We start from the raw sequence: 23,814 nt of genomic DNA, 5'->3' as shown, positions 1-23,814 counted from the left end.
GTCTTCTCATGTTACTCTCCCATGCCTTTTCAATGTTCATAAATACTGAAATTTCAGTTTCTACATGGATTTCTTATGTCATGCTTATGGCAGGATCCTCCACAGCTTCAGGTTTGGCCTTTAGCATTTTCAGTTCAAAGGATTAGGTGATATGACTCACTGTTTGCTTGAGGTTCTGGGAACATGCTGTCAATTAGAATAAATAATACTGAACTAGATAGACAAAATATATTACAGAAACAGAAGGTAAAAGCTAATAGTTTAAGAAAATATATTTTGAGAGTAGGGATGTGGGTGGGTGGGCATCTACAAGTCAGTAATTAACTGCCTAAGTAGGGTGTCCTTAGTACCGATATGTGAATTTTATATCCAAATAATTCTTATTATTATACTCTTAAAATGATCTGCCTTGTCAAAAAATCAGCATCCAAAAAGCATGTCATTTCCCCTGAAAATGAGCAATCGGTAAACATTAATAGTAGCAATGATGCATTGAGCAAAAGGGGAAACCGGTTGGGATTTTCTTCATTGCAATGTAACTTATCTTTCTCACATTCATTATGACTAGTTATCTGTCACTTATTATTATTGCTTACTCTTAATGAAAAACTACAATTATAACACCACTTCACAGCTTTATTGTGGGCGCTACACAGCTTCTTTTTACTGTTATTATGCAATAAAATTTCAATCCACTCTACATTTAAAGCTTCACAAAGACATGTTTTGATTAGAAAATGGACGTGGACCGTCTTGTTACATTATAAGCTTTTAATTATGTATTAGAATATATTTGTCATATGATGTTTCAGATTTCTTGGATATCTACTCATGTAGCATGGCTCATATTTGCTTTTCTAACTGTATTGCCCATATTCTTCTAGGTTTGGAAGTATATTATCTATTTCTTGCATTCTTTTAAAAATATGCATCTAAAAGAAATTATTTTTTTAAAAAATAAAGGTTTATTATTTTTGTTTTACATTACCATATGTAACCTCAACCTGCAAAATTATTATACACTTCTGGAACTACCTTTCAGATGCCTCATACAGGGAATTACCACTTTTTTAATTGGGTTTTTCAATTCAGTCTAGGGACCTCAGTGGTTAAGTTCATTGTATTCAGCTGTCAACCAGCTGGATTGGGGGGGGGAGTGTTCCCATAGACCACAGGTAAAGAATGATGGTACCTTTTGACTTGTGGACTTCAACTCCCAGAATTCCTGAGCCAGCCATGCTTTTACAAGAAGTCTATAAAAATGTTAGCGAAAAATATCACCAGCAGCCAGAGAATAAATTAATATTAATGAAAAATCCTAAAGAGAGCAAACAAATCAGAAGGCTGAAGGAATGGTAGCAAGATGTCTAGATAAGGTCACTTCCATCAAATTTATTGAATGAGTCAGAATACCATGATCCGAAGGCAAATGGATCTAAAAACAATTCAGATAAGGAAGTTTGGCTGTTTCCATAGTTGAATGGGAAATAATCTGGAACATTTTACCAGCTTTGAGATCTATAGGTAGAATATATGTATAACAACCAGATTAGTAAAATGCATACTCAAGCAAACAGCAAGTTTTATGTTTTGCTAATATAATGAAATTTACAACCATCATTTGGAAAGAAATAGAGAGCAAGAAGAAAAGAAAACCCTTCATTTATACAAATATTTTGCTCATTAACTTTTATTTTTTTAAAAAGAGAACATATACAGCAATTTTTTTTCATAGAAAACATATGTCAAATACATATATATGTATTTTTCTAAACAAATCCAATTATCATATGTTGCCGCAAATGATGAGATAAGAATTTTATCTTTGAAATCTGCTCCTATTTGCAAGAAGCAGATTTGGCACACTTTCAATTGCTAATCACTTTCTCCTGGTGAACAGATGATGCCACAACTAGCCAGTCTCTGTGTAGTCATATTCTGAGACATACAGGTACACCTCCTATACAGGAAGTGTAGAGTATTCAGACAACAGAGAAGGCTTTGGAAAGGTAAAGACAGAAGTTCCATAAAAATGGACACTTTTAATATTTATCGGAACATAATCATGCAGGCTTTAATTCTATCCTGAAATACTGTGGTAAGAGGAGAAGGGGGAAAATCAATAGAGGAGATTATATTATAGCGAAACAGACGTAAACAGACTGTTAAGAGATATACTTTCTTGCTATTACCAAAAATAGAGGGTGGAACAAGTTTTCCAATGAAAGCATGGTATTAATTTTAAATAGTGAATGATTGCAAAGTGATAACAAATAAAAGGAGCAAAAGTAGACTTGAGAAATTTAGACCTGGCTCCAGGCTTGAAAGATATAAGTAACATTTCTAATGCCTCCTCTCTGCTCTTTCTCATCTAACTGAATCTTGACATGCATTTTCTGGTGATGATAGCAATACATGAAGCAGGCCTCAATGCCCCCTTTACATTACCCATAAGACTTGAGTCTTACAGTGGATTAAGGGATTATGGGGAAAGCCTATCATCCTGAGCCAGAAGAAAAAGACACCATACAGTATGTAAGGCTGGTGCTCCCTGGTTGGGTTGCAGGTTACCAGTAGCTTTTATCAATCTGGGACAGAAACCAGCTTGATTGGAATCAGCTGTGGTCTAGCTAAGAATGGAGCTCTTGCTTCTTCAACATGGGAAGTGTGTGGTAAAGTGATAATATATGAGCTTTTTAAAAAAAAATATCATTATTCTCCATTCTATGTGATCACCCCTTCTACATATCCATCATAGACCTTCCTTCCTTCCTTCCTTCCTATGCATGTTGTAAGAGAAAAGGCGGACTATGAAAAGGTGATGGATGGACAATAGTTTAAACAATATGATCAAATGGATCAAATTATAAACTTCACTGGACAACAAAATGTGATGTAAAAATGAAATAATAATTGTTCTATCATGCATTGTTTTGATGCCCAGGTAAGCAACAACAGCTGTTGTTTGCTGGGGGCCCTAGCTTTATAACTTTTACCCATCATCTTTCCTTTGGATGAGCTGTTTATTATTTGGACCACATGGACTTATTGCAGCTACAGTTAACAGTATCAAAGCACTCTTCCACTGATCTCATCTTTTCTCTGATACACTGGCTAAAGCATTACATGGATAATTATTTTTAAGAACCAAACTGCTTGCTCATAGTAAAACTGAGAACTGAAACAAAAACAAATACAGCGAGCATCGCATGGAATAGTTGTTTGTTCAATAAGGTTGCAGGACCAATTCAAACAATACTATAATGAAGGACTACGTACAGTCCAAACTGCTTCTCAGATGACTTTTAAGGAGACCAAAGGCTTCTTTCAGGAGCAATGTGGGTGTTTGCATCTAGACTTCCCCATATAATTTTGTATTCTTTGTGCCTAGGAAAAGGATACAATTTGACTACAAGGCGAATTAATGATTGGATCTTAGTTATTGGCTGTCATAAGCACACAGCTCCTTACACTGGAAAAAAAATATTGATGATAGGGAAAATTTAGATCTCTATTGAATAAAAAATATGTCTGTTTCAGGAAATCAGTATTATTATATTATTATATAACATTAAAATGTTATTGCTAAAGACATTAAATTTGAAATCTTTCCGGAAACAGAATACAAAATTTATTTTAGATGAATTGAGAAGGGTGACCTCACAACCTTTTCCTTACTTCCAGCAGCAAATATTTGGGCAGGAAAGAAAAGAAGACCTAGTTTCATTGTAAATGTTCCTTCATTAAGTTGTTAATGTCAATAATTAATTTTTGAATTGGCCCGCAGACAGAACCTAATTCTTATGTTAATTATTTTCTATATTCCCTTGTGTGTTAATACATATAGGAAGATTTGAAGAAATATGAAAGGATCCTATTTCTGAAAGGATTTTCATCTCCTTCATATGAAGAACATATAAACAGTGGCTACAATCTTGTGCACATTTCTGGGATGCAATCTTCCCTGAACCTAAGGTCACATTTCCAGTATTACTGAGTAGACAATATGAAATTACATTATTTATTTAAGTCAATCTTCAATGATACCATGAGCATTCTATGGTAGTAAGGATAACAAGGTATAAAAAAACCTTTTTAGCACAATTTCACTACACACTGATAGTTCAAGCACCTGCTACCCAACTAATCAGAATGCAGATAAATTGTACGTCCTACCAGGAGGAACAACATGCCAGAAAACATAGCAAAAAATATTCCAACTGGAGCCAGTATAAAAGACCAGCCATAACGTACATAGATGGAATAACTTGAACAGTCAATTTTCTTCTGAGCTTCATAGTTTTTGAGATCAGCCACTGCTTGGACCCAGATAACATATAGTACAACCACCAGGGAGAATAGGATGCCTGGCAGATGGAGAAAAAAGAATGTTTTATTAAATATTTATGGCAAAATTGTCATACAGGAACTCAGAAATATCTAGAAAGTTTAGACAAACATTAAAACAGATTTTCCAAACCTATAAATCTATGGAGTCACAATTTCCAGAATGGATTATTAGATTTTTATCCTTCAGTTTGTTCAGAATCTCAAAGCAACATTCATGACAGCCTCTCCCCCAATTTTCCCTACAACTACTTCAGTGGTGGGTTTCAATGTATTTTACTACTGGTTCATATGTGTGTGTGTGTCCGTGTGTGACACCCTTGCGTGTCACTTCTGCGCATGTGCAGAAGCATTTAGATGGCTGGGCACTACCAGTTCACCCAATCCAGGGTGAACCAGCAGAAACCCTCTTCTGAACTACTTTGCAAGGAAGGGTGGGCTGAAAGAAAGTAATTGGCCCAAAGTCACCCAACAAGCTTATTACTGAACTAGAATCCAAGTCTGCTTCTACTCTTATCTTCTTGTCTACTAGGAATGTTTCATGAATGGATATAATAACATCTAGAAAAATATTTATTGGCAAACATACTTATTAGTTGCATAGATAGAAATGTTCTAAGTTTGTTTTGATACTATATATTACTCAGCCTCATTTTAGAAGGTCAGAATATAAATTTGTGACATCTATTTATTCAATAAAAAAAAATATTTGGCCCATCAATTTTGGAGCTTTGGTTGAGATTGAGCAGGGCAAGTTACCAAAAACCAATGGAAGACCAGAGACTCCAATCCTTGTCTTAAATATTCATTATTTAGATGACTTTGTCCTTCAAAACCTGCATTATGTTTGAAGAGATTGAATACTTAATTGTGCCATTGGTTTATTACCAAGATGAATGGGACAAATGACACTCATTGATGTGGGAGAAAAATGTTCCTTTATTATGATCATTATTGCAAATGGCCATTGCCTTTCAAGCCCAGTGACTGTGACTAAACTTTTTAAAGGGCATGGGTTTTTAGAAACTTTTGAGACTGCTACATAGTTCCTCTGTTCCAACTTCTTAAGACCCTTTGCTTGGAGAGCAATTCCCTGTTCATTAGTAAAAGTAAGTGTCTTAAAGATGAAATGAATCACAAAAAGATGGAACACTTTACTTCAAAAAACAAACAATGAGTTCAAGAGGTATTCGGATAAACAAGGATTCATCTCTCTATTTCTCTGTCTATCCCTCACTCATTTTGCTGTTTTATTTTTCAGGGGCACCCATATTTTATCCATAAGGTATAAAGTAACATAAGGATGAGATGCAGGAATTAACAGAAGTCTTCATTTGAATATATTTCTGCTTCTTTAAAGGTAAATAAATGAGTAAAGAGAATATTTGTACGCTTGAACAAATTCCTGATCTTCTCACATAGCAATGCTTTTTTCCATACCACCAATGAAGGGTTGCTTAAAGTTTCCATAAGACACGAGGGAAGGAAGAAGGGAGAGACAGAGATGTGATCAACAAGTGCTGTTTAAAGTGACAGGGTCCTCTACAGTTCCACTAGTACTAAGGAGATTTGAAAATCCTTATTTTTTTAAAAAAAAATTATTCCAGACTTTGTTCTTTCTGTTGGCTTTATTAGCAGGCTGCATACGGACACCTTCTGATCTCATAGGAACATACTGTTCTGCTGCCAGGGCACTTCATGCCCTTCACACAGCTTCAATCAAATCCTACAAAAATCTAAGGACATAAATCACCCTGAGGAGCAGAAGACAAAGTCATACAGAGACTCTGAAATGGTAGCTGATCTGCATGTTCTGTTAGTAGACAATATGCAAATCAGCCTTTCTTGTGCTTGCATTAGAGAAAATATATGAAGGGAGAGCAATTCAAAACAGGATAAATTATGTGGGTTGAGAAAATTAAACATACTGTACATCTCTCTTCCTATTATTTCCTTGCATGCTTGACTGTTGGTTTAAAATAATCAAATAAAGACCTCTGGCAAAAGAGTTTCTTTTTCCTTCTTGTTTAACCTCTGAACCAATATAGAAAAGAACAGAATTTAGGAAGGATCCATCTGTTAGAGAGGCTTCTAAATCACACATTCCACGATCTGTACCTTCATGTCTTAACTGAGGTACATAAAATTATATGTTTCAAATGCAGTATTTTAAATAAGGTAATAGGACTTTGAGCCTCTGAACAATCATGAAGTCATATGAAGGAATATAAGTAAGGAATAAAATAAGTAAAAGCTAAGAAAAAACGTAGGGTTATTTTCTTGCAGAGTTGAAGAACTATATGGTTATAAATAAAACTATCATTGCAGTAGCAGGATTTATGTCTGAGCAGATATACGTAGGATTGCTCTAAATACAACTATATCCAACATTGTCAGTTCATCAGTAACATCTCTTTTGAATCAGAATTCTGCTGTGCAGGGTTTAATTTCTTGGTTAGGCCATGAAATGCTTATAGAAACACATGTACTTTGAATAGCTTGCTCTGAAATGTAAATAATTTTAAATCTATAGTGTGTTTTACAATATTTTGAAATTAACAAATGAGAAGAAAGCCAGGATCAGAGGTGGTATTTTGCCAGTTTCGACCAGTTGGCCCGAACCGATAGTGGAAATTGCAGGTGGCCCCATCCACCCATTCCAGCTCTATGGCACTTTTTTTAGCCAAAGCGCATGCACAGAAGGCTGAGTGTATGCGCGGATGTTGCACGTGCGAGCAAAGTGAGCGCACATGTGCTCACATTTGAGATTATCCTGGCCTCACCTTGGCCAGGATGATTTCAAACCCTCCAGCCACTGGCATATTACTTTCATATAATTTGTGGGAAAGGAAAATGGTAAGAAGATACATGAAACTTGTGCTAAGACTACCCTGACTATTCCTTTAAGGAGACAGTTGGAATAAAAATCCAACAACGTCTCTGTGTTCTGAAACAGGATGGTATATAATTTACCCAGAATGATGTAAGAACCATAGTTTGGAATGTAAATGCAACAACTGGGGAAGAATTGAAAATCACTTAAGGATAACGTAGAGTAATCTGGCTATTGAGTCACAAATGGTTTAACAAGTCTAAAATTAATTGTTCAAGACACTGAATTTGTGGCAGAAATGGAGACTGAGTCAGAGGAGTAAGTAGAGTGTCTATAACAGTGGTGGGTTCCTAACCAGTTTACTACCAGTCCACTCATGCTCACGTGTGTGTGCAAAGCTTCTGCACTTGCGCAGAAGTGTCCAGGCAGGTGGATGTATCCTCCTGCCACCACTACTATCAGTTCAGCCGAATCAGGCTGAACCAGAGGCAACCCACCTCTATAATAAAATTAAAAAGACGTATGCAGTAACAGAAATGTTTACACAGAACTATAATCAATCTAACAGAATGAAACAAGGGAAAAAAAAGATAAGTAATTGGATTCTGGATGTCAAATCTGAGTTTTAAGCAAGCATGTATGTATTCTGTAGAAACACCTAATGAGTTGTTTCTGAAAGAGACAAAAATTACTGGAAGCAGAGGCTCTTATTTTCTTGGTCTGTCAGGAGAGGGAGACAAAGTTTGGGGGTTGATCTTGAAGGAAAGAATTAGGTTTTCTATTCTCTTTCCAAGGGCTTGAAAATAAATTGGGATACCTTTTCTTGAAGGGACTACCACAATCCCAAGAGCACTTTGCTAAATGGATTACTTCCTTATTATATTAAAAAAGAAGGCATTCTTAGATACTGTCCCACAAAATGTGAGTTTAGATTATCTTCTGGAGGTATTTTGAATATGGCATGTTAGAAAAAGCCAGAGGAACTTTGCTGGTATTATATTGTGAAGAAGTATTTTGTGATAGATAAATAAATAGACATGGAATGATTGGGATATATAATATACATATAAATTGGAAAAAAATGTTATCCCTTCCTTCAACGAGGCTTTTTCAAGAAACATCCCCAGTGAAATCCAAGGTGCTTTGTGCTTAGCCCACACAACCCTCTCCGGATCCTTGCATTGCATTTATGGTTTCAACTACACAACCTACAATTTTAGGATAAGGAATGTTGCTTTGGGACAACTAACTTTGGACAGCACATGAAACTTACCAGCAGCAATGAAGAAACCTCCTCCTATTTTGTAGAGGATGTGACTACCAAAAGGTGCAGCACAGATGATGAAGAAACTAGCTACCACCACAGTGACCACTCCAAGGAGCATGGAAATTGACCAGAAACCACGGTAAACTGGAAATGGGGACAAAAGAATATTGAAAAGAGATTTTAGAGAGAATTTTTTTTACAGAATCTCTCCAGCCTTCCCTGACTTTTGTTTTTTTCATTAGCAAGCTGAACATTTATTCCAGCACAGCCTCCTGGTAATCAGTAATTTAAAGCACCATATGTCCTGCATTACACAGGAATGCCAAATGCTATCAGATCATCTTGGAATATAATGATGCATGTGAAGAGCGTTATGAATCCCCGTTGCTTGGTATCTGCTGGAGAGACATGCGGTTAATCAGTTCACTTGCTTGGCCAATGGAAATTGTTCATAAAATAATGTGCTGAACTGTAGCCAAGATTCTTCAAGATATTTGCATGGTTTTACCAGATACCATTGATCTCACTAAAGTAGAAACAGAGCCTAGAGACAATGTAAAGAAAAGTTTAGAACATAGCCAAGATAAGTTACAAAATTGTTGAAAACTAGAATTGAGTGCTTTCAAGAAATGTATATTATATATTCACCAAAATGTATTTACATATGGTTTTAAAGTCCAAATTGAAAGTATCAATAGAGAGACAAGCCAAAATATGTATTCTTTAAAAAGTCAGAATTGCTAATAACTGGAATTGTTCAGACAGTACATTTCTTTGTGTATTTTTCAAAGCAAATATCAAAAATCATTGTGTTAAGGGCAAGCAATATTAAAGATTCTGGATAATGATCAATGCATTAAGAGTTTGGTAACATGGGGTATTCCTCCCTCAAATATTCATAATAATAAAGTAATTGACTAATTAGGCATATATTTTTAGGAATCTCTTTATAAAAACTAAGATCATGGAAATCCATTTATTTTATTCACTGTAAATATAATATAAAAATAAGCAAATGTTAAATTATTGTGAAAAAGCCTAAGTATGAATCCATTTGCATAAAACTAAAATGCACATCCCACTACAAAAAAAACTTCTTAGGATTATACATAATACTGATATTTAGATTATATTTTCAACTATTGTTTTATGAATCAGGTTGCACAAAATACTTTAAAGTGTATGAATATTCTAGAAATTAATTTCCTCATATTGTATTAAAAAAGAAAGTACTTCTATTTCAATCAATAATTCAATAATTAAGACAATATTAATATTGTATTAATTAAGAAAGCACTCCTATTTCTATAATTTGAAAGATTTTAAACCAAAATTTATTTACATTGTAATACAAATAATTTTAACTAAAAAAGACTATAAATGTATTAGGGTTGCAATGTTCCCTGATATATAAATGAGATTCCTTTTAGAAAGGGGGTTTTATATATATATAAGATTTTTACAAACCCCAGTATGTCCAAATGTGGGAGGAAGATCACTACTTCCATTCTCTGTCCTTCGGCTCGTCACAAGAGACCATCCAGACAGAAACCCAATATTTTTACTGTTGCCTTTTTGTCACATTTTTTGTTGTATTTGTGCTGATAAATAAATAAAGGGAGACTAGTATAGATCTATTTCAAGCTATTTAGCTCTCATCAGCTAGCCATACCCTTACTGGGATTTGAATATATAAATATTCAATTTATATATTGAATATATTATATATATTTATATATATAAATATAAACTTTTAAAAAGCCACCCACTCATTTTGAGATGGGTGACATACAAATTAAATTTTTAAAAATTTTTTTTTTAAAATTACATCATCATCTACACCAGGGGGTGGTATTCAGCAGATTCTGACCAGTTCTGGAGAACCAGTAGTAGAAATTTTGAGTAGTTTGGAAAACCAGTAAATACCACCTCTGACTGACCCTACCCCCATCTATTCTCTGCCTCCCAAGTCCCAGCTGATATGGAAGAAATGGGGATTTTGCAGTAACCTTCCTCTGGAGTGGGAGCAGGGGGGGGGAATGGGGATTTTATAGTATCCTTCCCCTGGAGTGGGATGGCAAATTTTTTTACTACCAAACCGGTATTAATGGCGGCCAGAACCCACTCCTGTTTTTGCTATGTTATGGTGGGAAATCAAAAGTCTATATCAAAAATATAAAAACATAAGTAAAGTTGAAACCCCTGTCTAAACACAATTTTATATAACTAAAAGGAAGAAGTCTATCTTGTGTTTTATGATAGTTTTCCATATCTTCTGGTTGAAGAAATAGATAATTTCCGTGGCACGACAAAACCGCGCTCGACTAAAGTGCGCCTGATTAAACCGCGTCGCTGACGTCATCAACAGGGCGACAACAGCGAGCGCGGAGAAAGAAGGGCACTTTAAATAGCACTTTGAAAGCAAGCAGATTCAAGTTAAGGTAAGGGTTAGGTTTAGGGTTAGGTTAAGGGTTAGGTTTAGGGTTAGGTTAAGGGTTAGGGTTAGGTTTAGGGTTAGGTTAAGGGTTAGGGTTAGGTTTAGGATTAGGTTTAGGGGGGTTAGGTTTAGGTTTAGGGGTTAATTTTAGGTTTAGCGTTTACAGCATGCGTCCGTCTCTGCGCTGTTGTCGCCCTGTGATGACGTCAGCTACGCGGTTTCATTGAGCGCCCTTTAGTCGAACGCGGTTTTGTGGTGGAACCGATAATTTCACCCACCCTCTGAAAGATGGTTGAGAATCTAATGGGACCTTTCAAAATAAGATATATAAACTACAGCCTCTTTTCTTAAACTATAGTCTCTAACATTTTTTAGAATCTTGGACAGAGGTCTTCATTAAGGATTGTCATTCATAAGAAGTGATCAGTCAAAATTATTTTGGTAATTTGTTTTTGAGGAATTGATGAAGAAACATTTCATCTTTGTTTATTTTTTGTGATCAGAAATATTATTATTCAGGGACCAATAGCAATAGCACTTAGACTTATACACCGCTTCATAGTGCTTTCGGCCCTCTCTAAGTGATTTACACAGTTAGCATATTGCCCCCAACAATCTGAGTCCTCATTTTACCCATTCAGAAGGATGGAAGGCTGAATCAACCTTGAGCCTGGTAAGATTTAAACTGCCAAATTGCAGGCAGCCAGTAGTAAGCAGAAATAGCCAGCATTCTAACCACTATGCCACAGTGGCTCAAAATGGCTAAGAAATTGGATACTTATTATCTACTCCCAACTATTTTTAGAAAGTTAAATATTCCTTTAAATTTGGGGGCTAAAAAAGAGTTGATTCATAAATTTCTGTGTTTGCCCGCATACATACAAAAATAATAATTTATCATTATCAATAAATTTGTATGTCACCCAAAATGAAACAATATATTATTTCATTGTGTAATATTTACACAATATAATTTATCAATAAATAAAATTGAATTTGGGGTAATATTTATACTTAGGGTATTTCCAAAGTGGTAGAACAAGAATGCATTGAAGTAATGCTACAGATTTCAAATCTACATGCTTTGTGTTGTTGCAATAGGAATAGTTTCCATAACTAAGCATCATAACATTTTTCTCCAGCATGTCACAGCTCTAGTTTTGGCAATGTTTCATAAGCCTAAAAATATAAAAGAGCTGGGAACAGGAAAACAAATAGGAGTGAATAGGTATATGAGCTTGATTTTTATCCTAGTGATATTGCCAGTTAGAAGAAAAGTACGTAAATTATTTCTTAATATCTTTCATTGAATCATAAAATTTGCAGAATTCGAAGTATCCTGAAGAAGGAGCTTGATTGAGTGAGTGAGTGAGTGATTTCAAAATGTAAAAATAATCTCTCTATTATCAGGTTGCTCTTAAGGATAGACATAACCAGTATGTCTTCTCTCCCAGTAGAATTAATAAGGAGTCCACAAATTGACTCTGTCTTCAATATTTGATTTTTTCTTTCTTTGTAAAAGAAAAGCTTCCAAGAAAACTGAATAAGAATAGAGTCCTATATGCAGAATTATGCTTTCATTTGTTTCTTTTTATGCAGTAATTTGTAATTTTATGTTTTTATACACCTAAATAAAGTGGTTTAGTGTGGAGGGAAGAAAAGACATGATTTTTCAGAATGAGAGTTTCTTTAGTCAAACAACTTCCTTTTTGCAGAAAACTGCCTAATTTGTTGCTTTTCTGAGCAATGTGACCAAAGGCTCAATATTCATCAGTTTCTTTTTATTCATCCAGTTGACCCTTTTTTATAATAGGAATTCATGAAGTTTTAGCTCACAACAACATTCCATAAAATAGAAGCCAGAAAATCCCACAGCATCATATGCCATATCCCAACATAACATTATAGTTTCTTATCAATTCTACATTTAAATTTGCATTTGCTGTGCTCACTCCTATTCTAACTCAATTCCTGTTTTCATAGCTCTCTGAAAGGGTAATAGAGTGTGGCCCTCAAAATCTGAGAGTAAAGCTCTTCCAAAGAGGAATTGTTGTTTTTCTCCCCAAAAAAGAGATCTCTTGATTGGCTGGTTGATTGGTGGTTGGTTGGTTGATTTAATCAGTGACTAGAGTGACTACTGCTTGAAATTTGACCAATCACATATTTGATCAATATATAAAATACCATTTGTGGTGGAGGTAAAAAAAAGTCAAGATGATGTTCAAGCCTGGACAATCAAAATGCCACACACACACACCCTTTTTTGAAGATATCATAACACATAAAAAAGAAACAGGATTTTGACTATGTGAGTGTTGATGTTATCTTGACTTTTTCAATTCCTCTCCTCTCAAAATATTGCCCTTGACCTTTTTCATATGATCTATGAAAGTAAACTATTGGAAGGAACCATATTACCAATATCTCATTAAGATAATTTGATTTAATGTAATGTATTTTAATTTTTTGACCACACTCAACCCATTTCTCAATTCTTGTCTTACCTTATAGTTGAAATGCTACTTAAAGACACAATGTAATCTTTGGCCTAAAAAATGTTGGACTCAATTTCTAGGATAAAATGACACTACTAATGGATACCATTTATCTTTTTTCAGCTAGCAGCAAAGTGTCGTTTTTGACAAGTTAATTTTAATTTAAACCACCTTGAGGCTGATTCTTCCCAAGAAATGGTTCACTCTTTTTTCTTTGTTAACCATGAACTCATATTATGTACTTGACTATATACAGAGATTATACTTAGATTATATCTAACCCCCATCCTTCCAATTGGACAAGTCAGGATACTACAATTTTGTGTCCCTTTAGCCATTCTTGCTCCTTTTAAATATCAGATTCTTTATTGGTGGAAACAGAATATGAGATGGTGCAGAGCTAACAATAAGAAGACCACTGATAAGGATAAGATCACTGAAAATCAGATTACCTGTTTAAAGCTGTTGCCAGCTGTTGTCAGGAATCAAACCTGAATTGCAAACACACGCGCACACACACACACACACACACACACACACAGACAGACAGACAGACAAACACAGATACACACACCCACACACACACCCACACTGATTTAAGACAATGATATAATATCTTAGGAATGTGCCTTTGGGGACAACAACAATAACAACAACAACAACTGGTAGAACAATGACCCATATGAACATAGAATCCAACCGGATGCCTCTGGGGATCATAAATGAGTTATGACTGTAGAGAGTCTATCACACAAGGAACAACTTCCCAGGGCAATGCAACACTGCAGATTCAATTCCAAAATGGCACTTTGATGGCAGAAGTGGTGATCTGCCTATAATTCTTAAGGCAATAGCTACAGCTATGTTTTCTGAACAGCAGGTCTGGAATTGAACTTGAAGAATTTCAAAGCCCTAATAAGATAATTGCAACAAAGAATACTTACTAATTGCAGAATTATAGGTAGTTGAGTTATGGGAATCTCTTAAGAAAGGAAATGGAGAGAGATAAGCATGGGTGCAGTTTTTAGAAGGTGACTGGTTCGCTGAAAAACAGTAACAAAGGCTAAATTATTCTCTTACATTTCTATACATGTCAATTTCCCCAATTTTAGAATGCTTATGCTAGGTGGATGAATAATTGGCCCTGTATGTTTAAGATTCAAAATTCTGAATTATGTATGGGATAGAGAAATAATTACATTCGGCTTTTAATGGAATTGTTCTTATAAGGCTCAAATCAGACAGTCTCTAGGAGTCAGGCACACTTAAAAAATAAAAAATATGTTATATGATCTGGATTAGCTAAAGGTAATTGTAGGAAAAACACTACTCTGGAGGGAATTTTGGTAGCAGTAATAGTACTGCTTGATTCACTCTGAATTGATTCAGCGTGAAACAGAAGCAGTAAAGGACTTCCCTAGAGAATTCAAGACATTTCCAAGTAATATATATATACTTGCCCATTATTTCCAACTAGCATTTAATTTAGCACTTATATTTAAATTTTGAAGACAAACAAACAAAAATCATTCACTGACTTTTCCTGATTCCCAGATGTCTATATTACGGAAAATCCTTATAAGGAAAGTGTAAGAAATACATAAACACCCATTCTTGTTTCTCCTAAATTATTCAGTTTCTCTACTCTTTCAAGCTACCAGTACATTCCATAACATTTTTTGAAATTCCAATATTGTCATCCAAAGATCATTTAGTAGACAAGTCTCCATCTGTTCTATTAGAGTCCTAATATGGCATTTTATGCTTTCACTGCTTCCTATTTGGCATCTAGAGAGTAGCATGGAAAAAGGAGGATGCTTTTGAATGGTCTGACATGGAAGGGTGGATGGTAAAGAGAAAGAGAGATTTGAGACAGTGACTTGGGGGGGGGGATATTAGTTAAAACTTTGCTACAGTTTAGAGTTTTTATTGATACATTTTTTTTGAATTATAGTCCTATAGACAGCAATTTGTTTTTGTTTTTTTATGGAAACATGGGCTACACCTATTTCAATAAATACTTTAAATATTTAAGAGAAACTTCTGTGAAAGATAGTTATTATAATTCCCAAATGATTGAAACAGTGTATAACCATAATTTTATAATTTTGTGTTTCTCTAGTTCTCAATATATAATGCTTAGGAATACCCAATCAGTGAGTTAGTTTCTATGCCAGTCTACACAGGTATTTAGTTTATAGAAAGGCTTTGTTGGTTCTTCACTTCCAAAACACTTTGCTCTAGATCAGTGCATGAAAAAACAGAAAACACATTCAAATAGGTTATTCCATTTCATTCAAGAGCTTGTGCAGTTCTTGCACAATAATGAACATGAAGTTGTTATTCAATCTCGCTTATATCACTATGTGAAGCCTTGCTAGAAGTATTTGCAGAATGCATTTATGCAGGCATGTGCAGAAGTGTTCTGGTTTCATTTTGGTCACATTTCTGCAAATCTAAGATTATGGCTTTTATGTTTGCATACAGGATCATCCTGCTAGAACAAAACATGCTGGTTTTTAGTGAATTGTTCTTTTGGAGTGTTGCAAACCATTGCATTCTTGTGCTTGAACTGAATCTCCATGAATACTTTGAATATAAAGCAGCTTAAAGAAATGGGGTACCATGAGCCTTCTTAGACTTTCCAGCAGAATAATATCCATGACAAACAGATCCACATATCCGATACAAAAGATTGGGAAGTCCTCTAGAACAGATTTTGAAAGAATCACAGAGAAATGCAGCAGAGAGAAGAATAATGAAAACGCTCATGAAGAACCGTTTTACCACACAGAAAGGTTTCCTTCTACAGATAGAACCTATTAAAGCAGGCAATTTTTAAAATGTAAGCAAGTATTCTGCATATTAGTTCAAAACTAGAATACTTACTGTACCAAAACTTCAACATACTGCTAGGATTCTCATCAATCTTCCCATCAAACCAGCATCTCCAGAAGAAACCCTCATGGTGGAACATAATCATCTCTTCCTGCACAAAAGAAACTAAGAACTTATCATATATTTGTATGAACCCATGTTCTATATTTTATGATGGGTTGATCATAATTCTATAACGTCCTGCTAATTCTGAGTATAACTGACCAAAATAGAAATCAGAGAAAGTAACCTCCTGATTGTTACTGGCTGAAGTTAAAATCAGAATATTACTTATGCATTCAATGGTTTTCTAAACAAGAACAAAACAGACACATCTCTGATAACACTGCGAGAGATTATTCCTAGAAATAAAAAGTATACTAACCCTAGTGCGATTCACATCTTCAGAACACTTCCCAACTTCTGTAGCCAGAAGCCAATAGTCTGTCCCAAAAGCAACCAGAAAAAACAAAATCCCAAGAGCTCCAAAGAAGCCTCCAAAAAATATTCCAACACTCAACTTCATTGCTGATTTGTTCTTTAAAAATAATTGATAAATTTAAAATATATATTTCAGGGTGTTGGGAGAGAAATGTTAGATAAATTTAGTTAAGAATTATGTTGCTTATGCTATGGCTTGGATTTGTGGTCAATTAAACTGCAACCTAACAAATGAAGATAGACTTCTATTTTGGGACACTCTCTGTAACAACTTTACTGTATCTTCCTTAGCTGGCATGACCAGCCAAAAATAGCTGACCTTCCTTTAGCTAGCTATTGGCTTGAAATACTGTTGCACATGGTACATCCACATATGAAGAAGAGGGATGAAATTACTGTCCCCTTATTATTTCTGCCTAGGTTGGATTTCAATATCCAATTCTGACAAGCAGACACACACACAGATACATACATATCCTATAATCAATTTATCTTCTTCCTAATAGTCCTTCTCTGTCACAGGCAAACATACAATGTACAGTGCAAATTAAGTTGCAGACATGCAGGCACATTGAACTGTATCATCAGATAGATAAAAACACTTAAGTCTCATTGACTGATTGACTATCTCATTCTAAGGCAGCAATCAAGACATTTAAAGCTGAAATGTGGTGTCCACTTGCTTTTTTAAATCGTCTTTAAATTAGAGCATACATGTCTAGCTCAAATTCAGAATTAAAACCACATATCTGCAGACAAGATTTCAGCATTTAATATGCTATTATATTCACAAGAAAGCAGAAATATAGAAAGTCCTCCTTTGTACGCTTTAATGAGATTTGGGTATAGAGAAAGTGATTTTTAATGGCAGCCAAGTAACACAACTACGCTTTTAGAAAACAGGCTGTACTATTATTTTTCAATTTCAAATATAAACAGATGTTTTCTGCATCCTGATGCCATCCAGATGCTCTGGGAATACATATCCCAGAAGAACAAATCTGTATTATTGATGATTTGGTTCTCTTGGGATTCTGGAAATTTTGCTCTGCATACCTCCAAAATATGTGAGATTGGGATGGTGATATCTGGGTTTGCACTGCCAAAGAGTTAAGGTTTTATTTAGTTGTACGGATTTTCTGTATGGTAGTTGGATATCTGCACACCAGTCTCCCTGCATGCCTCCCTCCCTCTCTTTGCACATAGTGGTCTGTTTAAACCAGGGGTCCTCAGATTCTTACGTCAATGACTCCTTCATGAAGTTTCACATTGTTCATCGACCTTCAAACACATTACATGGAAATAATTTAATAAATACTACTTTAATTAGTAAAATAATAATAACAATAGTTAACAGTCTCATTGACCATTAGAAGTCAATATTGACTACTTTGGAGAACCCTGATATAAATAAATTTGTTGAACTAATTCAACACAGAGGTACACAATTAGGTAAGTTTTTGAGACATTGGGATAATTTGCAGTTTTGACAGCACAGTTAGAGTGATCGTAACACAGCTACTGTGGTAAGCAAGTTTCTTGTCAACACTTCTGTTCTAACATGTTGTGACTCTCCTTTCCTTTTCACTTTTACTTTTCTTTTTTCTGTACAGGTTAAGTACATTCTATACAAAGCAAGGGAGCCTATGAAGGGGCAAGGCATTTGAAAATAACAATTATGCTAGAAGTTGGTGGATAGGGAGACTGACAGATGTCAAGATTGGTACATATAATTGGAAACTGCTGTGCATTCCTGACTTAGGACAAAATCAATTATTGTATTTTAAATATATATAGTATTTTCAATTCTCTGTTTTTTTTAAAAAAATCATCAGTTTACAAAATGATATACAGAAAGAATGGTTATAAACTTACTTTAAAATGTTAATTTAGTTATTCTTTGGGAAGGTGGTTGCAAAGTGAGTTTTTAAAATTGCATTTTTTTAAAAAGGTTCTTTCAAGTCAACCTCAAGTCCTGAGGCCTTTATAAACATATCAATATAGTTTTCATGGCAAGGGTATGATAATGTCTACGTGGGGGTGGGGGGGAGTGGGGATTTTGTTTTGTTTTGTTTTCCAATCTAGCCTGAAACCTTGAGAGTCTGCTCACCCTCAACTACAAATCTGAACTGAATTTGCTTAGATTTTTGAGATCAACAATCATATAGATTTACACACAAGACAAGAATTTTTGGTGTTAAAATGCACCCGCTTCAGCTTATCCAAGGGTATATTTGGTAATACTATTTAAAGTACCTACATATTCCATATATACTCACATAGAAGCCCATCCACAAATAAGCTGACCCTTGAATTTTTAACTATAAAAATGGATAACGTATGGATTGCCACAGATAAATCAACTGGGGAAATTAAAATATCTAAACATTTTGACAGTTAGTTTATTCATGGGTAGCACATTTTTCATGGTATTTTGGTTAAAATGTGATTATATACCGTAACTTTTCTTTCTATATACAGTAACTTATCTACCTACCTATCAAATATATATAATGATATATCTCATGGAAAGTTACTTTGAGCAGTGTTTTTTACTGTAAAAACAGTAAAAAAAAATACATTCATTAGTTAAAACCATTATATAATAATTAAAAAGAGTTAGAAATTATACAAATAGAACTAAAAGAGAACAATAAATGGAGGAATTTTAATAATAAGTTCACCAGTCTCCTGGGGTTCCCAGGCCTACTGGAATAACCATGTTTTGAGGGACCTGTGGAAGCTGAGGAGCTCTCTGTTGGGAGAAGATTTCACAATGTGTACATCACAACAAAAAAGGCCCACTGGCAAAGCCCACCAAATGTAGCTCCCTCAACAATGAAATCCGTAACATAGCCATTCTGTAAGATCTGTTGGAACAGACAGATGAAATTGGGAAAAGTTGATTACTCAAATATATACAGTATATTGACCAAAAATATGTGTTCGAAGAGTGCTAAATAAATTCCAAGAATATTAAAGTACTCAATAAATATTGAGTATTCTGGGTTGTTATTTTCACTCCAATGTATGGTTTCATAATGTCCCACAACAGTGCCTCTTCTACTTATGTCATCTCTTGCATTTATTTTTTTAAAATCCTCTACCAGATCCTACTTATATTTTAAAAAATGTTGTCAGTAAGATTTCTTGAGCTATTTTTGGGAAACAGAAGTGGTTTACAAATCTTAGTCTCACCTAAATAAACACATATAATGTTCTAATTGAAGAACCTTTGGCACTGTCAATGTCGTAGAAGATAACAAAGTTTCTGCTTGGCTTTTATGAGCATTTGAATCCTTTAGACACTTATTTTCTGTCTGAAAATATGACTGCAACTAGAACTGCATGGAACTAAGAAGTTACTGCAAGAGATTTTTTTAAATCAATTTTTTGTATTATTTTAAAATTATTTATTTCAAATCTGAACAATTTACTAATGAAATAGACATCTATGCCATCTACTCCATGAATCTTAAGAGAAAATCTCATTATGGCATCTCTTAGATTAAAATTAAGCCCTTATGCTTCATTGTGAAAAATAAATCCAGCCTAGAGCTTTGGCTGCTAGTCTTATGGAAACAATTATCCATTCTACTGATAGAGATAAAATCTTCTAAGATTCACATTTATAATATAGAATTTACTAGATTAAGACCATTTCTGGATTTAATTTATTTTTACTCTTATTGAATTTAGTTTGGTATATGATATGCAGTTTTCCATTATTTTTTTTGCTGCTTTCCCTACGTCTGCAAAAATGTTCCATTTTTTTTAAAAAAAGGTTCATTGAAATACTGAATAAATTATTGCAATATTTCCCTTATATGTTGATTCTTTTTTTTTTTATAAAACTGAAAAGTCATGGCTACAACACACACAAAATGTTTAATACCATCTACTTTGTCTTCAGTTTTAATATAGGACAGAATACATTCCTCATAAGGAAGATTTCTTATAATTTTTATAATGTTTACAATAAAATTTGTAAATATATTCAATACTAGTTATGAATATTACTAGTATTATCATTATTCATTCAAGCTTCACAAAATTCTATTGAGAAGAGAAAAACTCTTTGAATGTTCACTTTATATATATAAAAAAAATTCAGATCCACCATCTCTCTCTCTCCCTCCCCTTTCCCACAGGCAGGTAAGTGGCTGCTGCTGGGCAGGATAGGGAGCAAAGGCTTGTGACATTGACTGGGAAAAGTCAAGGAAGATTGAAAATGAGAATCACATGACCACAGCAGCAGCAGCCAATAATACTGAAGCAGGCATCATTTTCCTACATTTCATTCCTTCAAGAGTTATGGGTCCTGGACTTTGGACACTTTCTGTAAGTTAGCCATTTGAGATTCAAAAATCGTTGCCTTTGATGCACCATTTTTCCCTGTTAAAGAACATGACAATGAGAATATTAGTTTATAAATGGATTACATTGCCCAAATTACACCTAATGTAAATCAACCAGTTAATCACAGAAGTTAAATTGACAAAAGGCAGCATTGTGACAAGTATGTTTGACTTGTTTGTAGAAATGCACAGATTAGAATGTTCTGTTCTAGTCTTTCCTTCGTCCTAGTCCAAGTCTTATTTCTATTCTATTCTATTCTATTGAGTAGAGCAAAATAAAACAGAACAGAAATATTAATAATGCTAAAAGTGTAAATTAACTTGACTTAGATTATCTCAAAGGTTACTATGCGTTCGAGTGAGTATAGAAAGAGGAGTAGCCATATTCCTGTATACAGCATATAGCACTTGACGGAGAAATTAATTTTAAACTATTTGGAAAAAATGTATGCAACAATGTTACTTCTAAACCTGCGTATAAAAAGATTGGTCTAATAGACATATATTTATTTATATATCTTTTATTATTTTTACACTAACTCAAGGAAATGAACATATCCAACTCTTTCTTCCTCTTATTTTCCCCACAGCAACAATCCTGTGCAATGGGATGGACTGAGAGACAGACCCAAAGTTACCCAGCTGAATTTCATGGCTACGATGGGAATAGAAATCATGGTCACCTGCTTTCTAGCCTGATATCTTAACCACTTGACCAAACTTGTTAAGTTGGGGCAGATAGAAGAGGCAGGATGCTGATTCTTCAACAAACAAGTCTTTATTCAGTACATCAGTACAATCCAGAAACTTGCCTGTCTCTGGCAGCTTACCTTTTATAGGGAGCTGTCAGATGACTCAACCAATGAAATTCAACCATTTCGCTGCCGTAACGGCAGATGAGTGAAGCCTTCATACCTTGGCTTCACTCCCTTGTTAATATTCAACAAAGCTGGCTCTTTTAAGAGACATAAGTATCCTTAGAAGATCCCTTGATGTATTAATTTGAGATTTGTACATTGCCAGATCTATTTGGTCTCACAACACTCTACATCAAACATAATTAAGAAGTCCAAAAGAGATTGAACAACTTAAAGCAAGAAAAAAACCCTCAAACAACAATCTGAATTGCACAGCCAGGTTTAATTCCAGATAATAGACAGTTGTATTTGTATCCATTGCAGTTTTTAAGGCAGCCCATAGAGCAAATACTACCTTTAGTGAGTTGTAATGAAGGCGTGGGTTACTATTACAAGGTTCAGATACAGCAGAGTAATAACTACAGTACTGTACATAATGTGGACAAACTAATTTGAGTTTCCTGTTTCGTATTGCCAGATCATTTCACTAAGATGCCGTAGGGGTTAAGATGTGGGGTTAATTATACTTTCCTGTTAGTCTGATGTTGAGCAACTGAACATTAACATTTCTGCCCATATTTGATTTTTTATTTCTTTTAGCCTATCCTTTTATATTTTAAATTTTATGTTATATAGTATGCCTTACTTTAACTGTGATGCTTCTGACACAAATAAACAAACCCTATCTTGAAAGCAAAACTTTTGAGTTATGTTTTAAAGCAGGATCATATCCTAAAGAAAGCACAGCAATTTATGAAATATCTAGGATCTGTTTGATTTTGACTTTCCCTTTCCAGCATTACAATTTTGAGAGGAGCTTCTGGTTAGAGGCGGGGGAAGCAGGGCGTGCCAGGAGGAGACTCTATGGCAAGGGGCAGGTTTTCCGGTCAGCTCCACAATTGATAGGGCTTTTGGTTAGGACAGGTAGAGGAAAAGGATGCCATGCTAGGAGGAGACTCTATGGTGAGGAAACCGGACTTCGGGTCAGCTCCAGAATTGAATGGGGGGCTTCCAGTTAGGACCTTTGCATCTCTCTGAGTGTTTAAGGTTGCTGACCCCTGGCCTAAGACAACCTCATCCCTAAATAGCAACCAGAAATCCAGAAGCTGACACTTTATTCAAGTATGCACTGAGATTGCTTTAGTCCCATGCTTTTATCAGGTGTTTAAATTCCATTGAAATAAATGGCATTGAAATATGGACGCTGCTTGTAAACATAGGTCCCATCCCACTGCATCTAAATCTTCTGCAGGTAATCCTTGACGTATGACCACATTGCTAAGTGAAACATTTGTTAAGCGAATTTTGCCCCATTTTATTATCTTTCATGCCACAGTAAATCACTGAGGTTATTAAGTTAGTACCTAGGTTGTTAAATGAATCTGGCTTCCCCATTTGCTTGTAAGATGGTCATAAAACATGAACACATGATCCCGGGACACTGCAACTCATCATAAATATGAGTCAGTTGTCAAGCATAGAATGTTGATCACGTGATTATGGGGATGCTGCAAGGCTCGTGTGAAAAAAACAGTCATAAATCACTTTTTTTGTTACTTTCAACGGTCACTAAACGAACTGCTGTAAATTGAGGACAACCTGTAATACTAACTCCACCTGACGGACTTCCTTCCTTTTGAAAACCTGAATAGGCATGCATTGTCCTCATTCTCTCTCCTTGCAAAATGCCTTGAAGAGGCAATTTAAGACCTCGAGAAACAATGTTTTTTAATGATATCCAGACCCCAGAAGAGCGCAAGTTGGCCAAGAAGGGGGCCCCAACCTGCACAACCCAAGACGGCGCCGGGCGAAAGAAAACTGTCACTTTTCTCGTTGCTGTTGTTGCGACTGCATTGCTCGCCTCGCCTCGCCCCGCCCCATGTCCCCGTCATCCGCCTACGC

General features: G+C 35.0%; 1 protein-coding gene across 1 annotated transcript; it reads right to left on the bottom strand.

Annotated features, from left to right (window-relative positions):
* Window positions 1-4,143: 4,143 nt before the first annotated feature.
* On the bottom strand, window positions 4,144-16,782 carry TMEM182 (transmembrane protein 182). The gene is made up of 5 exons (XM_032226096.1): window positions 16,642-16,782; window positions 16,269-16,368; window positions 14,324-14,422; window positions 8,454-8,591; window positions 4,144-4,367 (listed from the first exon to the last, which is right to left on the bottom strand). The coding sequence occupies exons 1-5, from the start codon at window positions 16,780-16,782 to the stop codon at window positions 4,144-4,146; spliced, it is 702 nt and encodes a 233-aa protein (XP_032081987.1).
* Window positions 16,783-23,814: the final 7,032 nt, after the last annotated feature.

This window comes from Thamnophis elegans, chromosome 11 (genome assembly GCF_009769535.1).
Source record: "Thamnophis elegans isolate rThaEle1 chromosome 11, rThaEle1.pri, whole genome shotgun sequence".
Taxonomy (NCBI): domain Eukaryota; kingdom Metazoa; phylum Chordata; class Lepidosauria; order Squamata; family Colubridae; genus Thamnophis; species Thamnophis elegans.
This window is presented reverse-complemented; position numbering and strand designations above follow the sequence as displayed.

Coding starts and splice junctions, on each gene's coding strand:
- TMEM182 (XM_032226096.1), bottom strand. CDS start 16,782: ATGAAGTTGAGTGTTGGAATATTTTTTGGAGGCTTCTTTGGAGCTCTT. Junction 14,423..16,268: donor TATGTTGAAGTTTTGGTACA/GTAAGTATTCTA, acceptor ACTGTTTTTCAG/CGAACCAGTCACCTTCTAAA. Junction 4,368..8,453: donor AGGTTTCTTCATTGCTGCTG/GTAAGTTTCATG, acceptor TCCATCTGCCAG/GCATCCTATTCTCCCTGGTG.